Genomic DNA, 18799 nt, shown 5'->3' on the forward strand with positions numbered 1-18799 from the left:
CAATCACATGACTTCTGAAAGTGTAGACTTAATACAAAACAACAGTACAGTGCCATATTCACACACAGAGGCCTTAAAGATGATCTCCATTCAACTGGAGTTTGTGAAGACGTAAGTATGTATTAAAGGGGAAAGTTGGTACAGAAATAATCCATGATATCTGTAGAAAAATAAGTTTATTAAAGTCCAAATACATTTAAGTACAAGCACCGCATAAAGGCAAAAGAACCCCCTTCCTCTCCCTTCAGCAAACTTTAATATTGGGGAATTAGGTCGTACTTTTCAAAATAAAAGCCATTTCCTCATCATTTTTGAGAGCTACAGAAATAAAAAAAAAAATCTGATTTTTATCCAAATAAGAGTGTCCATGTTAAATACTCAATAACCGCACAATCTGACTTTACGTATTTATTTACAAAATACATTTTGAGTGTACTCAATGCCTCCAAAGTCAAACAGTATCACTGTAAATGATGCAACAACAGTCAAAGTGTGTGTGTGTGTGTGTGTGTGTGTGTGTGTGTGAAGGTGGGAGGAGGCAGGGTTCGTCAAAGCAAAACAATGAGGATTTAAAATAGCATTTAAAATAAAAAAGATGCAAAGTAATGCAAACAAAAAATCTTCATTTCTCTTGTTTCACTAATGAATATAACCGTGGCACACTGCAAGGTAAATCCATCTTTGGTCATTTTATCTGTTGTGTCTTATTGTTCCTAAAACAGGTGACAGGGCTGATCGAGATGATTCCACTTGTCTTGGTGTTATTATCAACTATCAATGAATGAGACTGCATAGACATCTAGAAGGCACACACATTTAAAATATGATTAGGAACAGAGTCCATCTGCGTTTCTTTACTGTCCTGGCTTAAAAATGTTCACTTAAAGGAATAATCCCCACATCACTGGTGTTTTGTTGGATATAAAATGTTCCTTGATCTGACATCAAGCGTGTCTTTAAACATCCAGCCAACACACAAACAGGAAATCAAAACAAAAGGAATCATCTTATCTTCACTTGGCACAATTTCTTGCTTTTCTTTTTTAAAGGAAACGCTGTATTTTTAGACCACATGTGAGATTAAATGTTCAAAAGGACATTGCTTGCAGTGTAGATCTGTACAACAGGTTGGGAGGATGAGAAGCAACAGGAACCGAAAATTCTTCCTCAGGTGGAAACTGTTCAGCGCTGTCGATCCCAGCGCCAGATTGAGGCGTCATCACACACAGCTATCAAAATGCTGCTGTCGCGGCTGAAGCTGGTTTGCCGGATGGCTGATGTGCATTTGGGGAGAGTCAGTGTGGTGCACCTGGAAACCAGAGAGGATAAGGTTTCGGGTTTGGTTGTTTGATAAAAAGACTTTTTTTGTTTTTTAACAAATGCAGCCTGGAAACATTAATACGTGCTGATTGCAATCTATTAAACAGAGCAGGCATTTCACACTGAGCCTCAAACACAAATGTTTTACATTCGGTCTTCAGTACAGTCACAGGCTTACCTCGGTATTTTTCAACCTGGACCCTGTTTTCCCATGTTTTTCTGTCTAAGTGACAAATGGGAACAACATCTTATTTAAACTGATCCAGGATTGAGAGAGAGGGCAGCCAGCAGCAGCAATGTATCGTTAATGAGCAATTAAGTACCGTCAATTTACACACACTAAATGTAGGGCTGCCCCTTTAAAGTCAGAGGTTTAATCAGTCGGAGACCCCTCAGTTGAGGGGGACTGAGATCGCCTCAAGTCGAGCAGTCTTTTTTTGCTTGTCAGTAGGCTGTGCAGTGTACTTCTGGGGATGATTTGGTCCCCAGGTTTTGCTGCGGAGTGAGCGCTCTAGACCACTGTTTCTCAAATGGTGTGCCGTGATGCCAATCCAGGTGTGCCCTGCTGTGGGATTTTGTGATAACCACACATTATTATTGCAGTGTTCAGCTGGGCCTATAGAAAAGGTTATGAATTAATTTTTAATTGACTGTATCAGTATTTTGTGCAAACCTATTTCCTAATTGAGAGGCAAACTCTTACTAAAAAATATAATTAATTTAATTTTATAAACCTTAACAGAGAACCTATTTGACAGCGTTTGTGTGTGGGAATTATAGGTGTGTGACACATCAAAAGATTGGCAGCCAATGTGAGGGATTGTAACATTTAAAAGGAGAAAGCCATGAGCCTTGATGAAGCTCACCTGGCCTTGCAGGCTATAAAAGCTGCCTCATGTTTTCACCTGCTCTCTCCCCTCCTACAGCAGACATTCACCCTGCATCATTGCTTTATGGTTTAATCCTTCACGACCTCCACAGCACACCTGACACACATCCACGCATAGCTTTCATTACTGACTTTGCTGACCTACACACTCCATTGTTTATTGAAGTTAATCTTAGTTTGAAAAATTATGCTTGTTTTAGCTAAATCTTTTGTGTGGAGTCCCTACTCATCACAATGGGGAAAAAAATTGTAAAAAAAATTGTAAAATTGTAAAAACTGCTGAATCTGATTCAACTGACATACTTCTGAGTCGGGTACAGCCCTTTTGCCACTTACAATTGCTATTGTAAGTTTCTGATAGCATTAAGGAAAGGATCGCTACAGACAAATAAAATGTTATTCTGTTCTTTTGTTAGGGTCTATTTTGTAACTTCGCTGAAGTCTCACTAAAGGAGAAAAGGTATCTTGTTGCAAGAACACATCAGTTGAAACGTGAGTGAGAGCTAAACAGAGGATTTTACAGTAATAGTTTGTTGTGTTGAGAGTACAGACAGCAAATGTCCCTTAGTTGTGCTACAATAAAATGGACCCTCCTCACACTGCCCATACACTGTGCCTTACAGAACATCAGGTCTGCAGAGACAATTTGGACCAGGCTGACTACTGCCAGCCAAAGAGGAGAAAAAAAAATCAAATCAAATCACCAAAGTACTTACATCGAAAGAAAAATGCTGTTCCAAGAGTGGTGAGACCTGCTGCAGACACAGTGGAGGTAATGTTATTAGCTTAAGTCATTGTGTTTACCTGGCATGAGTACACACAAAAGCATGGCAGGGGACCCGCAAAAACACCTTTAATGGGCGTAAACTGACGGTGCTCAGAATGAGACTCCTCCTTGGACACAAACAGACCGAAACAAGCAAAAGATTCGACAAAACCTTTTATTCCTCTGTAGGATCCTTTCTGTTATGTTGCTAGACACTTATAATAACAATATGAGCCTGTTGGTGGCAAAAACAAGCACTTTTAGTGGAGCACATGCCCCAAATGGGTTACATTGCAGCCTGTTTTGCTGATGCTGGCTGCGACGCTCTCTGTAAATACTGGACCGCTTTCAAAATTGCTTCATTAAGTCACATAGACGGAAAATTATGGGAAGATAGGATGCAGGTTGAAAAACAGTGGAGTTTCTTATTAACGGGATGATTCTCCACCCTGAGAGACACCTTACAGACCTGTATACCTGCAGTAAAAAATAGATTTGTGAAGCTCTAAAAGATTTGCAATGTTGATTTACTGTGATTATTTTCATAGATTTAAAAGATTAATCTGTATTAATCTTAATTTTATGATTTGATTATTTGTTTAGTCCATAAAGTGTGAGACAAGAGTACAACCTCCCAGAGTCTAAGGCGACAGTCAAATAAAAGGAGGACTGTTAGTTTTTTCTTGTTTTTTTTTTTTTTTTCCATTCAACATTTCTGAAATATTAACAGATGTGTTTGAGCCTCTATTTTCTTTCTTTTAAGTGTCTTTTGCTCTGTACTGTTGGGCTTCTCATTTCACTAGTGCGTCTGTCGCAAGCTGTGCAAAATGATGCAATGTGACATGGACATAAGGAAAACAACAAACCTCATAAATTACCATCTGACAGTCTATAAAAACATATGAGCTTCAGTGAGATGACATTTCTGTGTTTGTTATTTTGTCCACACCCTGTATATTGACACAGAGTTGAGGTGACACCAAACTGTTACTCCGCTGTTTACTTTGGCTGAGATTATGACACTGACAGGGTCACCACAGTGTCGTGTAACAATTATACCGTCTGACATCACACCTGTCTGGTATGAAACATGAACAACACTACATTCAGATTTTGTGTATTTAGCTGACAGTCATTATCAGTGACAGGAGGAGTGTCCTTGCTGTCAATCAGGAATAAAACTGTCACTTATCTGTTTGGATAAAAACTGGCACTTACTTTGCTTTGTGTGGGTCTTCCACTTCAAGGTCCCACACATAAAGCTTCCCCACCTGGTTTCCCAGTGCGAGCATCTGGAAATCAGCATCACAGGAGACAAAACATCAGCGACAGACTAAAAACCACTCTTAAGATCTCGGAAGCACTTTCAGTGCCACGATTATAGCTAAAAAACTTTATAAATGCAACAAAGTATTAGTCATAAGAGGTATAAAATACAAAATGAGACAGATATGCAGCTACAAATGATAAATAAATGACCTCACCTTCTGCCAGAAGTCCATGGAGAAGCGCATGTACCAAATGTCACACTGGCTGTAATCAAAACGTCCCAGAATCGTCACGTTGGACTCATTTGGTTTAATGTGATCGATGTCGTCCTCCATCTTTCCTGGTTTCCAGCAGACGATGGCGTTTTCACAGGACTGCAACCAGACAGGAAACATTAATAAAGAGCATGTTTAGACTTAAGTAAAGAAATAAAGGGCATGTAGCATTCACCACCATGCTGAAGAGTTGCTTTGTGGTTTTCTGCACGTCAAACATAATCCAGAGCTAGGCAGGTTTTTTTTTCCCCTCGACCCCCATGTTTTTGTGCGCAAGTGACAAATGGGAACTTTTTTTTTAATTGTTTTTATTGTTTGTATTGTACAGTATTGAGCGGGAGCAGCAGCCAGACTGCAATGTGATTACTCAGATTATGTTTGCACCATCAATGTATATCCACTAAAAGTGTTTGATTTTGCCACAGACAGGATCAGATTATCATTCAAGTGTCTGACAGCATTATGGAAAGGACCCCTACAGAAACACCTTTTTGTTAAACAGTAGGAACCTTTTTGTTTAACCAGAACCAGCCTGAAACCACCATTGCAAAACCAAACTTGCAACTTTTAAAACATAGCATTCTGTATTTGTAGAGAGCCATAATCAAATTAACAGTTTAATTCACTTGCATACCATCTGGTTGTGGCCCCTTTTCAGGATATAGAGATGTCGACACAGGGTCCAGTGTTTGCATACTGTAATACTTCACAGGAAACAGTATGGAATTTACGTACTGTTGAATAAATCATGGTCTGCAGTCTTTTTATTCCAAAACGTTAACTGTATTAATGAATTAAATAATTACTTTGAAAGCACCTTGTTGTGCCAGCAGCAGAGCTGCTTTCCATTGGTTTCAGGGAAAGCCAAGCAGGCTGGGTGTGGTGTTTTTAAGGTGAAACAGACGGAGCAGTTATTTTCTTCACCACAGTGGTGTTTTCAGTTGGTTGCAGAGTGTGTTGGTCAGACAGTTTACGTGCTAATTCCTGCTCCACTTGTTGAAGTTGGACTCTGGATGTCATGGAAACTTCGAAATAAAGGCGTATCTTAAGGATGACAATATGCATCGATGTTTTAACTTTGCATTGATGATACTGGATTACTTAATCGATATATCATTACACCGTATCTACTATAACAACTTGCCTTGGAAAGAATAAGATCCCCCAGCCACCTCACACAGTCCACGTAGTTTCTATGGATGTCTCGTGTTGAGAAGTCAGGGAAGTGAATTTTCTGTGAGACAAACGGCCTGAAGAAAACACACATTGATTTAAAAAAAAAAAAAAAAAAAAAAAAAAAGTAAAATCATAACAGATTTTAAAAACTTAAGATTTGATAGCCAACAGGTCTACACAAATAAAAACTGACATAGATTTTTTTCTTTACCTGTTGGTCTTTGAGGGGTTGTACTCGTAAGACCCGCGGATGGCTTTTTGCATTCTCTCTGAATTGATCCGCCAAAGTTTTAAGGAGTGGTCCATCCCACATGACATAATCTTTTCACCCAGAAGATCAAAATCCTGTAACAGGATTATATATATATACACACACACACATATATATATAAAAAAAATCAAATCAAGTTATCGTTTCAGTTTTTTTATTCACAGAGGAGCCTATTGACTAAATACTCACAGCACTCAGGACTTCATCTCGATGACCCTCCACACCACCAAATATTGCCACCAATGTGTCCGTCTGTATGTTCCATAGACGAAGGGCATGATCTGAGAAAACAATAAAGACAAATTAAAAAAATCATACATGCTATTAACATTAAGTCTCGTTCATGAATGTTAGTAATTCCAGGGCTTGAAGCAAGAAAAAAATCCTGTGCCTGAAATTTTTTTAGAGGGCCTTCTGCGCTAGGGGGGTCCGGGGGCATGCCCCCCTGGAAGAAAATTTTGAACATTTGACGTCTAAATGAATTAATCTGGTGCACTTTGAGAGTATCAATCAAGTATCACATTAAGGAGCTAGAATAACAATTTCAAGGTTTTTAATAATGAAATATGAACAGTTCACCAAAAAAGGAAAATTTGGTCATCAGCTACTACAAAATGGTCGGGGCCGGGCAATTTTAGGCAATTCTGAGCAACAAGTGGCAGAATAGGAAGACAACAAGAACGCATTAAAATGTACGTTTTACATCAGTTGAAGCTTGAACTCACGACCTCTGACACCAAGGAGCATCTTCTATCTGACTGAGCTAATTTGCAAGTGACAACTCATTGGTGGCTTCACAAATTATCTCACTTATCTCTACCACACTGCCTCTTTCTCTTTCTGTATGTGTGAATTGCAACCCCCAACCTGTAGCCATTTCTTTCTCTCTCTCTCTCTCTCTCTCTCTCTCTCTCTCTCTCTCTCTCTCTCTCTCTCTGTGTGTTTTCATCTCTCTCATGTCTAGACCAAACTGAACAAATATTTATAGACAGACAAGCAACATCATAATTAAACAGGCTTTTATTTTTTAAATTTATTTTATTTTGAAAATTGGCTGGATTCTCTCGTCTTTTCTGTGTCCGACTTCCTGTTTGGTATGATCCGCTCTATCCAGCTTGACAGAGGCGCTCACGGCTCGTGTGAAAAATAGACCAGATGCCAAACTGAAGCGCTGCAGTGCGCGAGCCTCCGCGGGTGCTAAGCTCTGCTCACCGGCCTGTGTGGACAGTCAGACAGGTTAACATGGACGCCGAGTGAAAACTGCCTCTGCTGCTGGGCGCTGCGCTTCGGTTCTGCGTCCGGTGTGTCCGTGGCGTGACTGAATGAGAGACTGTGAAAACTTAAGGCCCGCCCTACTCTGCCTCTGATTGGCTAGAAGTCCTTGTTTACCTTGAGTAATGTGATACACTATTGGTAGTTGGAACTATCACTTTGCTTTGCTTTAAAACACTGTTGCTACGGCAAGATGATAAAATATTCATGAGAAAAAAATATTCCTGCACCAGAATATCCCTGCGCCGGAAATCCGGTACCGTGCCAGAGAACTTCAAGCCCTGTAATTCTGTGAGTAGTTTTGCACATAAAAAAACCATGGTACTAAAAACCTACACAGAATTCATAAATGCTGCAGGCAGCAGGAAAACTGGGATTTGATCGTAGGCATGTGTGTATGTTCATGAATGCCAATCAATTGTAAACTGACAGTGCGCAACCACGAGTCAGCAATTAGTGTGCATCCCCGCCCATGGACAGCCAGTGACCGCCATATAAAGAGGTGATAATTACTATGGACAGGTGCATCCTGTTGACCTGTGAACATGGAGAAAACAAAGAAAAAAACAAAAAACAAACAAACAAAAAAAAAAACAACTTTTCCGATGCAGAGACTGAAGTTATTTTAGGTGAAGTAGGGCTGAGAAAACCATTTTATATTCTTCAGTTAGTCGTGGTGTGAATATTTCTCTTTAATAATTTCTTATTTTAGTTTTAAAATTTGGCCCATGGCATCAATTCTCAATTAAAAGTGTGTTGTTTGCCCGATAACTGCATGAGTCGAGCCCGTGCTCCTCCCTGTTCAGCTTTCCTTGTGGAAACCGCATGCAAATCAATTATTTTATTCATTCAGAGAACAGCATTTTCCAATTTTGTATTAAGTTGATTTAAATAACGCATTAATTTTAAGAACACTAACCTGAAGCTAAATAGCAACTAATTTAACTAAATGTGTTACATTTCTGATGTTTAACTGTATTGTGAACATAACAGAGCACAAAACGAATTAAAATTGTTATTTCTTATGACAAGCAACATTTATGTGCAATATCTTATTTACACAAACACTACGAGCAGTCAGAAGCAGGAGAAGATAGTAATTTCCCTCTATGAACAGTTTACACACAAATTTGTTCTGCTGACATTTCATGTATAAGACCCATTGTTTTTCTCCCAGGAGGTGGCAGAGATCAAAACAGAGCTATAAGAGTGAATGATGATGATAATATTTCATTGTTGTGTTCAATCACAAGTGGCTAAAAACCCCAGTCATTGCAGGTTTAACAGGCTTATTCATGTAGCAGTCAAACGATTCACCAATCCTCAAATACCTAATAAATCTGGATGATGTATGCTAAAAGTGAACTACTGTTGCTGTTCCTCTTTACAGTCTTATTAATTCATCACTTGCAGTTGTTAGTGGTGGATTCAGTGGCAGCAATAGCCACTGAATCAAATGAGTGACACCTCCTTTACACTGATGCAACAGTGAATATCATGCTGCCTGCTAAGCTTGACGAGTTGAGGAGGATGTTTGGGGCACCTAAGTGCTGTGAATGTAACAACTTCAAAGCAGGCTGAAGGTGGAAAAACACTCACATGTACCCGGTCAACATTCAAATGATTAAATAAAAGATTAAACTCCACATGACCCTTGTCAAGTGAGCCCTGCTGTTACCTGGGCTGTGAGAGGCTCAGATTAAGGAACCACCTGACAATCACATGGTAATAAAAAACTACAGTTATCTTGCATCAACATAAACCTTTACAGACCTGCTGGTGCCACAGAGAAGGTAGTAACAAAGAGTTTTTAGTGTCAAGATGAGGTCTATAAAGCCATCAAAATGAATGTCATTACATCCAAAAATATGGCCTTCTCACATGTCACTGATGTTGTATTTACCTCACAAAGAAATTCGTGACAAACTGTCCTCTAACTGGCTTATCTGAGTCATAATATAACTGTATTATTATTGTTGTTGGTTTTTTTTTTTTTACCTTTGCTTACAGACAAGAGGAGATTCGGATCCCTTGGATGAAACTTGAGCTCATTGATGGCGTTTCCATGACCTACATAATGCTAGAAATGAACAAAATTGTAATTGTAGACATCATCTAGTCATACTGAGCTATGAGAAGGGAATCTATCAGATTTGGCAGTGCATACAGTGCCTTGCAGAAGTATTCACCCCCCTTGGCGATTTTTTTTCTATTTTGTTGCATGAGAACTTGTAATTTAAATCGATTTCATTCTATTTTCTATAATGAATCAACACAAAATAGTCAACTTTCTGTAACATTACCAAATAACTGGCACCACAAAGACCAACGAGCTCTCCAAACAGGTCGGGGACATAGTTCTGGTTAAGTACAGATCAGGGTTGGGTTTTAAAAAAAATAATAATACTTGAAACTCTGAACATCCTAGCATTGTGGAGCACTATTAAATCCATTATTATAAATGGGGGAAAAAACAGCACCACAATAAAACTGCCAAGAAAGGGCCTCCCACCAAACTCAAGGACCAGACAAGGAGTTCATTAATTAGAGGGGCAACAAAGAGACCAAAGAGATCCCTGAAAGAGCTGGAAAGCTCCACAGCGGAGACTGGAGTATCTGTCATAAGACCACTTTAAGGCCCCGTTTATATGATAACGATTTCAACTGGAAACGGTAAACTTTAATTGCGTTTTGGCCGATCGTTTACACGACAGCTGCGTTTTGGGCGCCTAAAAACGCAATGTTTTGAAAACGGGTCCTAGAGTGCAACTTTTTGGAAACGGCATGCGTCTCCGTTGTCATGTAAACTTGCAATATGCAGTTCCTCTGAAAACGGACTTTTCGTACATACGCATTATGGTTCCAGTCACTAGGCATGCCGACCGTCACAACAACAATGCCGAGCTCTGTTTGTGCTGCTCACCCTGTTGATTTGAAGTGAAGTGTAGATCTGTTACTGTAGCAACTCCACCTCGTCATCCATCCAGACGGAGTTATCTGTGCATGCTTTCACCATTGTGTCTTCTTTGTTTTGGTTTGTAATCACCGCGTTGTAGAGGAAGGCGCTTCAGCGCAGGCACATGGCGTCATGCCATGGTGTTGCTTTGCAAATTTACACTGCCACCCATTGGCCTGGCGTGCATACTACAGCGTTTCCAGTCGATTTTGTGGCTCTGCGTGAACGGGGATCGTTTCAATAACGTCGCCATATAAACTTAAAAGTTTTTTAAAACGCAAAGGACAGACTTTTACGTTTTTAGAGAAACCGTTGTCATCTAAACAGGACCTAAGATGTACACTCTACAAAGCTGGGTTTTATGGATTTCTCCAGAACTTTGTCCCTGAGCTGTTTGGACAGCTCCTTGGTCTCAGTGGTCCTGTTTGCTTAGTGGTGTTGCAAACTCTGGGGCCTTTCAGATCAGGTGTATCACGTGACACTTAGACTGTACACAGGTGGACTTCATTAAACTTGTTATGCGACTTCTGAAGGTAACTGGTGGCACCAGGCCTTATTTTGGGGCTTCATAGCAAAGGGGGTGAATACTCACAAGTATTATTCATTCACAGTATAAAGTAATCACCACCCAACCTACCACATGTGAACATGACTTTAAAATTATTTTATTATTATTATTATTTAGAATGGGGAAAATCTTATTTTACTGCCGAGCTGCAGTGCAGCTCAAGCTCACCATTAGCAGACGTTTAACTGACAGAAGAACAGAGTGTGTAACACACACATTCATTCATTTGTGGCGGCCGGCATGATAGCAAAATTTGCCACCACAAATATACAAATTATATATATATATAGAACATATGGACTCTAACAGACCTTTTCCCACAGCACACATTTTGACTAGTCATAGTAGGAAAAGCACAGGTGCAACTGACAGTTGCAATTAGTGTCCCAGTATGCTATTCCAGTGAGCCAGCATGCACAGTGTCAAAGCCTCCCATAAGTGGAATGCAGCCGTCACTTATGTTATTAAATATACCTGTGCTTTTCGTACTATGACAAGTCAAAATGTCTGCTGAGAAAATGGTCTGTTCTGTTGATGGTTTAATAGGCTAATTGAAGCCTGGTTGTTTAATACATGAATTTCAAATTGCTTTCTGTTGTTGGCCAATTTTTTTTTTTTTTTTTGCAAGTACTCGAGTTCTCCATAATAATTTAATTTAAATAGTCGAATATGTTTGTTTTTTTCATTTCACTTCAGTAATTTTGACTTTTTTTGACTTTCAATTAAAAGTTGATTTAAATTACAGGTTATAATGCACTAAAATAGGAAAAATGCCGGGGGGGATAATACTTTTGCGAGGCACTTCATGTGTTGAGAGAAGACATATTACCTTGATACACTGCATTGTGATGTGGTTGATCACCCGAATGATGCCACGGGACCCGGCGACAGCCAACAGAGGATGGCTTGTATTGGTGTCATAGGTCCAGGCACATGTGTAGAAGTTCTCGTCTGCCTTGGCACATATTTAGTCAAGGAAATTAAAATGAAAAGCTCTCCCAGTGACCTTAAACTAAACGAGTGCTTTCCTCTATGGTTGGGATTTATGCACTGGTATTGAAACTGTGACAGAATCTAACTATAGCCGGATGGGATGATACAAAAGTGTCTGTGCTTCTCTATAAACAGTACACAAAACAAAACAGAATTTCAAGTATGACCTTATCTTAATCCAGACACTGTTTTGGGTTTAGCTCAGCTGACAAGTAATGAAATATGTCTGTCAGTTTTCTATCATCTGGGTCGTAAAATAGCCGTTTAAAACAACAGCAACTGGGCTTCAAACTGTGTCTGCGTGACACAATGACAACGTTTATAAAGCATCTCAAACAAATGAAAGGATACGTCTGCATCAACATAAGACTGCAACAGTCTTATTTCTCCCTGAGAGTGACATTCATACAGAGTTACCTGGTGAAGAAAACACAGCACTAGTTAAGTATGGATCAAAATGACAAATGAAAATCAAAACATAATATTAAAATATGTTTAGCTGACTAACTACAGTCATTTAAGTCTATACGTAAGCATTGGAACATTTCTTCTTCACCATCTTCACCACCCTAAACACAGATATTTTTGTCTGCTTTTCAGGTGGTTGACACGACATATTTTCTGACGCACGCTCTCTGTCCGCTGGTGGGACGTGTATGTTTTTGCGTGTGTGTGCGCGCACGTGTCTGTGTGTGCACGCTAGGGCTGGGTATCGCCACTGATTTCCTGAATCGATTCCATTTCGATTCTCAGAGAACTAATAGTGTTACATTTACAAGGAATTACTTTTTTAAAAGAATAAATTCACAACAGGATAAGTAATACGTAAACTTATTATTTTAAAAATACATGTTGTTTCTAGAGCAGCAACAGTAACATTAAAACAGCAGAGTCACAATATAAACTCAATATCTGACTGGAGATAAATTAAAATGTCTAATAACATAAATCATATTCCTGACATCACAATATTATTGAGTGAAGCTTAGAAAGAATAAAGAACTCAGACATCAGTCACTATCTGTCCTCCTGTCCTCTCTGCTCCTCCCTCTGCTGCTGAGGAGAATCACTGCCTGCAGGTCATATGACCACTTGTAAGTTATAAGATACAAGACACACTGAGCTAAACCCTGAGACATAAACATAAACTGTTGTTTTAGCTTAACAATTTGTTATTAGATGGAAAGCCCTCTGTGGTTGTTTATAACATAATACTGATGATGGTGGATGAGAGACTGCAGACAGAGCAGATTGAAGTATCACTTCTCTACATGTTACATGTAGCTGATCAGGTGTATTGATAAAGTATTGGCCTTTTCCATGAAGAGGTTTTATTGCACTTACAGTTACAAGCATAGCTGTCATCAGCTCACTTAATCTTCACCTCTCTGTCTCCACCTCAGCAGCTTTACTAGCTTCTCACCACTACAGTCGTTCGTAACTCATAAAGCTTCACACATCTGTGGGAAAAAGTGTATGTTTTAGTGCTGCACGATTAATCTAATTGCAATCGCAATTGCGATGTCAGGCTGTGCGATTACATAACCGCATAAAAGGCTGCGATTTGCGATTTAATGTGAATAAATGTTAATATGTGTGCCTTTGAACGTGACTACCTCTGCTGTAGTGTGTGGAGTTTGTTGACATCACTACCGCACGCTATCCTCAAGATAGACGCTGAAGAAGAGCATGAGCACGACCGAGAACAGGCTGAGTTGGTGGCGAAAAAACGCAACGTCTATTAAATGGCAATACTTTGGATTCAGGTGCAGCGACATTGAACAGAAAGACAGGCTGTGTAAAAGTTTAAAAGTTAAAGTTGCCATGTCCCGCAGAAACAACGAGCCATGTAACGTTAAAGCAAATGACAACTGAAAGCCGCCAGAGCCTCATAAAACAACATCCAAGCACAGTTACGCAAACATCTGTAAGTGTCACGGGCTAATCATGGACTCCATAACAAACTATAATAACAAATTAAAAATTGAGCAAAATTTTGCTCGGGTTCAGCCCACTTAACATGCTGCTGTGTTGTGCAATGGCCTGTTCAGGTGCTGGAATTTGTCATTTACGTGACAACACCTGAACGCAACACAGGCTTTGCTCCGCTGTGTGTCCAGTGTCGTGCTGCGCTGCTGTGCGAGAGCTGTGTTTGACTGTGCTCAGTCTGTTGATGGTCATTTACACACTGTCAATAACTTTGTCAGGTCAGGTCGCGAGGGAGGGATGGGGAGGGCTGCTGCACGGTGAGGGAGAGCCGAGGCTCCCAGAGAGGGAAATCTGGAAATCTTGGTACCAAAAGGGCATAGCAGTTCTAGGGGACTTATACCAGGAGGACACACTAAAATCCTTTGAAACATTTCAAAAAGAATTCAACCTACCACAGAATCAGTACTGGCATTATCTACAGTTAAGACACCTGCTAGGGAAAGTCTTTGGCTCCCCCTCATCAGCACCACCCACTGTCAAAACTCTAGAGAGGATTTTGAACATCTCTGGTCTGGGTCATGAAGCCTCCTCTTATTATGCAATGATTCTCAAGGCCTCTGATTCTAAAATATTTGCATTAAAATTATCTTGGGAAACTGATTTAAAGGTATCTTTTACGGAGGAGGAATGGTTGAAAATTCTCAGCAACAGGAAGAAATTATCAAGGGAATTACGAACAAGATTGATTCAATTCAAAATTTTAAATAGAACTTATTGGACACCAGCCAAGCTCCACAGAGCGGGTTTGGCTGATAGTCCTAAGTGTTGGAGGTGTCTTGACAAGGATGGCGGGTTAGTGCACATGCTCTGGAACTGTTCAAAAGTTCAGGAATATTGGTCTGTAATTCACTACAGTGGAAAACATCACTGGCGTCGATATTCCATTTTCTCCTAAGTTATTTATATTGGGAGATCCTTCCGTACTAAAAGATCTGAATCCTCCCTTAGCGGAGTGGATCCAAACTGCCTTTATGTTAGGGAGGAAACTGCTGGTTAAAGACTGGAAAGCATCTGCTGCACCTGCGCCATCCTTGTGGTATACATCTCTTGGGCAGTTGGCTGCTTTTGAGCACCTATCATACAGATTGTTGGAGAAGGTGGGGAAATATGATTTGAAATGGGGAAAGTACCACACCTATACGTTGGGGTCTAAAGTGTGTCCAGCTCATAAATAATTAATTGTATATTCTATGGTGTAAACTTTTAAAATGTATACATGTATGATATTGCTGCGAACTAATTCACTATGTACTCTGCACAACTCAGCACTAACCTGTTTTTTTTAAATTTATTTATTTAGTTTTGTTCTTATTGGTTGTAGTACATTTTTGTCACCTGTTCTCTTTTTTTTGTGTGTTTTTTTTTAAATTTAATTTCTCAGTTTTTATATTATTTCAGTGGGTAGCAACATAACTGAAATTTATGCATTATTGCATTAAATATAAAATGTATACCCTATATAAAGAAAACACAATAAAAATTTAAATCATAAAAAAAATAAATAAATAGAACCAAGTAGGATAAAATACTTGCGTGCTCGTCTGGTAGGAGGGGCTCAGGGTAGAGACGAACGAAACCTAACTCAGATGAGACTAAAACATCAACTGTTTTCAGGCTTTCTACCTACTGCAGCTTTAAGGAAGTGGAGGCGCCCCGAGCAGACAGGTTATGGCAAAAAATAACGCAACAGAGTGAGCCGCAGTAGCACAAGGAAAGAGGAGGAGGTCAGATGTCTTTATAAAGACCCATACTGAAAAAACTCTAAAATATTTCGACACTTTTAAATCATTTTCTGAGAAGACAAGAGAACCCGTCAACAAACAAATCAATGTCAAGTATCAAGACACACAGCACTCTTAGCTGCCGTCACGACATAGGTATGTCATGTATAGTTCTTTGGTGCGCTCACTTAGTTGCAATGTGAAACCAACTAACTGGACTAAATGTATGCACTGGAGCAAAAACGCGAGCCTTGGTTCAGACTGTCAGGTGTGAAAAAGACCCTTAAAGACATACAAGCCCTACCAAACTCCTAAATGTTGTAGCCCAACAGAAGACAAATCAATATCAAGAAATGGTGCCACTTAGAAATACTGCATGAAACCCTTTTCACTATCACTTACCCTGTTACTCCCGACTGTGGCAAACACCAGCGGGTCTCCCTCCTTGCTGTGCCAGTTGAACTGGACGCCAAACAGCGGCTGGGCGTGGTCCTCCTGCGGAAATCATTTTACCATTATTAACTAAGTTCATAGGAAGAAATGAATACAAGTCACCTGACATATGCTGGCTGTTAGGCATGTGATATGACTGTATTGCTATACAACTCTACTTGGATGGTCCAATAGTTATGGAGCTGTATGTACTTAAAGTAAATTTTTTATACATCCGTATGTTTGACACAGAAAAGGGGAAATAAACAATATGCTGTGCAGATTTCTAGAAAAAAGTAAAATACTCTTGTGGTAGCTGTACTATGATAGAAAACCCAAGAGCTGATAAATAAGTTTTGTTGGAAAAATGATAAAACCTGGATTCAACATACTGTGGTGGCGTCTGTACTCACCCTCAGGCTGTTGACACATTTAAAAGAATATCTGCACTTCTTGGACTTCCACTTGCCCTTGCCCCAGCTCTTTCTGCCCGGGGCATTGGCAGTGTTAGTGGGTGTGTCTGGGCGCTCTGCATTGGTCCCACTCTCAACACTGACAGCATCATCCTGCAGATGCAAAACATAAAGGTGATGTGTGTGCATGTTTCAGATTTATCTTGCAGAAATATCAGGTTTTGTTGATTACCACCTACACCGAGCAGCCTTTGGTCGTGCCGATCAGCCTTTGGTCGTGCCATTCACATGGATGCCAATTAACATGTACCACTCCCCCACACATCATTAAAGACCATGTACACCCCCTCATCCCAACAGCACTCGCCCCTCCAGCAAGACAATGCCCCATACCACACTGCAAAAACTGCTCAAGAATGGCCCCAGCAACATGACAAAGAGCTCAAGGCATCAACTTGACTTCCAAATTCCCCAGATCCCCATCTGATCAAACATTCATAGGATGTGGCAGTACCCCACAGGTCCTGTATCCATGTCGTCAGAGGCCCCACCTTAGAGCAGACTTGCCTCTTATCTATGGAGGCATGGACACATGACCTCTGGGTGTGTCCTGTGGTGTCTCGCACCAAGGTGTTGGTGGCGGATTCCTTGACTCCTGTGGGTTGCTAAGTGGGGTACCAGCATGTCCCACGATTGCTCAATCAGATTGGGATATGAGAAATGTAGAGGCCAGGTTGACACCTTGAGCTCTTTGTCACTTTCCTCTGGCCATTCCTGAACAGTTTTTACGATGCAGCATGGCATGTTGTCCGGCTGGGGGGCAACTGCCATCACGGGGGCTACTTAGTTTGCATTTGGATGGGTGATGCGTGACAGGCAGCATCCACATGAGTGCCACAATCAAGGGTTTCTCAGCAGAACATTGCACTGTAATGACATGACCAATGTTGTTTTCTTAACCTGTCAGTGGTTTTAATGTTTTGGCTGACCGGTGTAAGGATTTAAAGTAGAAATAGCCAACCCCAACATGTACCAACCAGCTAATCAATCATTTGTAATCAGTATCTGCAACTGTTTTCACACTCTCACAGACACGTTACAAAGTGACGAGCAACAGTGCAAGTTATTTTGTAAAATAAGGTGTAACGTTATATGGTTTACTTGATGTCTCGGGGAACTTGCTTTGAAGCACTTTATTCTTGCACAACAGGTTCACTATAATATACATGTTGTGTACCTTTTATCTGTTGGTAAAGTAAATAGTGTTTACTGATATTATTTCTCCTCCATGTTGCTAATAACACAACATCCCTCATTGACGCAAGTTACTTTTTATCATCTCCCACACCTTAATCCAAAAGCTATCTTAAGTTAATTCCGCCACATTGCACATTTCATTCACTTCTCTGCTTGATTAACTTATATTAGCTGCTAACGCTAATGCTAACCTTTGCTTGCACGTGAATGACTGAACTCTGGACACAAAGACACCGTATTTACACAAAATGACAAAGTCAGTGAGTGTATAAATAACTCTGTGCACTGTATTTTGAACCAACTAACGTGGTTAACAGCCAATATCATCATACTTAAATTACATTTAGCCGGTATGGATGAACAAAGCTGCTAGCTAACCACTTTAGCCGGTCGGCTACTTTAGCACGATGCTAACTGTCTCGAAGCACCTTACGGGTCATTTTCGCTTAAGAAACAACACGGTTTGATTGCTTACATTCTCGTCTCCTGATAAATCGGGGTTACTGTTCTCGTCACTGCTTAGTTTTTGTTTTTTCGCCGGTATTTCTTTTCCCGCTTGAGAAGGGGACTCGGACATGTTCTTATTTTCCCTCATTTTGGCTCGAACTCCGCCTCTTCCGCTCCGCCGCCGCAAGTGCTGCTGGGTATGATAGTTCGATTTAGAATTTAGAAGAAAAATAACGACCATTGGTGCTTTTCTCTGTTAGGTATGATTGTAACGTTGAGCCTTGGCTCATTTATCAGCAATTTAAATTATTTGTTAACATTTTGTACTATAAAATGATGTTAAAACTACAATTACAACTTTACCATTGTATGCCTCTGCAAATCAGTCAAGTTGCACTTACAGTTTGCATCCATGTCTGAAAACATGGATTCTTCTCACGCACAGCAACATACACAATCTATACAATCAGCACCTTTTCAAGGTAGACACTGGAGATTTGTGTCACCAAATGTCTCCCCTTCTGTTCCTGAGTTAATAAAGGCCCATGTTTTCGCAGAACATTACGACATCGCAGTGAAGCTGACCTTTGACATTTTGGATATAAAATGACATCACTTGATCATTATATCCTTTCAGATGTTTGTGTGAAATTTTGTTATGAGTGTATGAATTCTAGAGTTATACCCTAAAATATGTTTTGTGAGTTCACAATGACCTCGACATTTGACCACCAAATTTTCAGGTCATACTTGTGTCAAGTGGAGGTTTGTACCAAATATTTTAA

The 18799-nt window shown here is 40.1% G+C and overlaps 1 protein-coding gene across 3 annotated transcripts; it reads right to left on the reverse strand.

The window, feature by feature from the left end:
• Positions 1-161: 161 nt before the first annotated feature.
• On the reverse strand, positions 162-18199 carry eed (embryonic ectoderm development). Of its 3 annotated transcripts, none has more exons than XM_078165630.1 (13): positions 18043-18199; positions 16311-16463; positions 15868-15960; positions 12107-12172; positions 11592-11717; positions 9237-9318; positions 6156-6247; positions 5907-6040; positions 5664-5769; positions 4460-4618; positions 4194-4267; positions 2926-2961; positions 162-1309 (listed from the first exon to the last, which is right to left on the reverse strand). In XM_078165630.1, exons 1-13 carry the CDS (start codon positions 18160-18162, stop codon positions 1183-1185), a joined length of 1368 nt encoding a protein of 455 aa, XP_078021756.1. In that variant the 5' UTR covers positions 18163-18199; the 3' UTR covers positions 162-1182. The 3 variants fall into 3 exon arrangements, with proteins under 3 accessions (XP_078021756.1, XP_033472081.1, XP_033472082.1); XM_033616190.2 differs by having other exon boundaries at positions 2926-2964; XM_033616191.2 differs by lacking the exon at positions 2926-2961.
• Between the last annotated feature and the right edge of the window lie 600 nt (positions 18200-18799).

Source organism: Epinephelus lanceolatus, chromosome 24 (genome assembly GCF_041903045.1).
Source record: "Epinephelus lanceolatus isolate andai-2023 chromosome 24, ASM4190304v1, whole genome shotgun sequence".
NCBI classification, from domain to species: Eukaryota; Metazoa; Chordata; class Actinopteri; order Perciformes; family Serranidae; genus Epinephelus; species Epinephelus lanceolatus.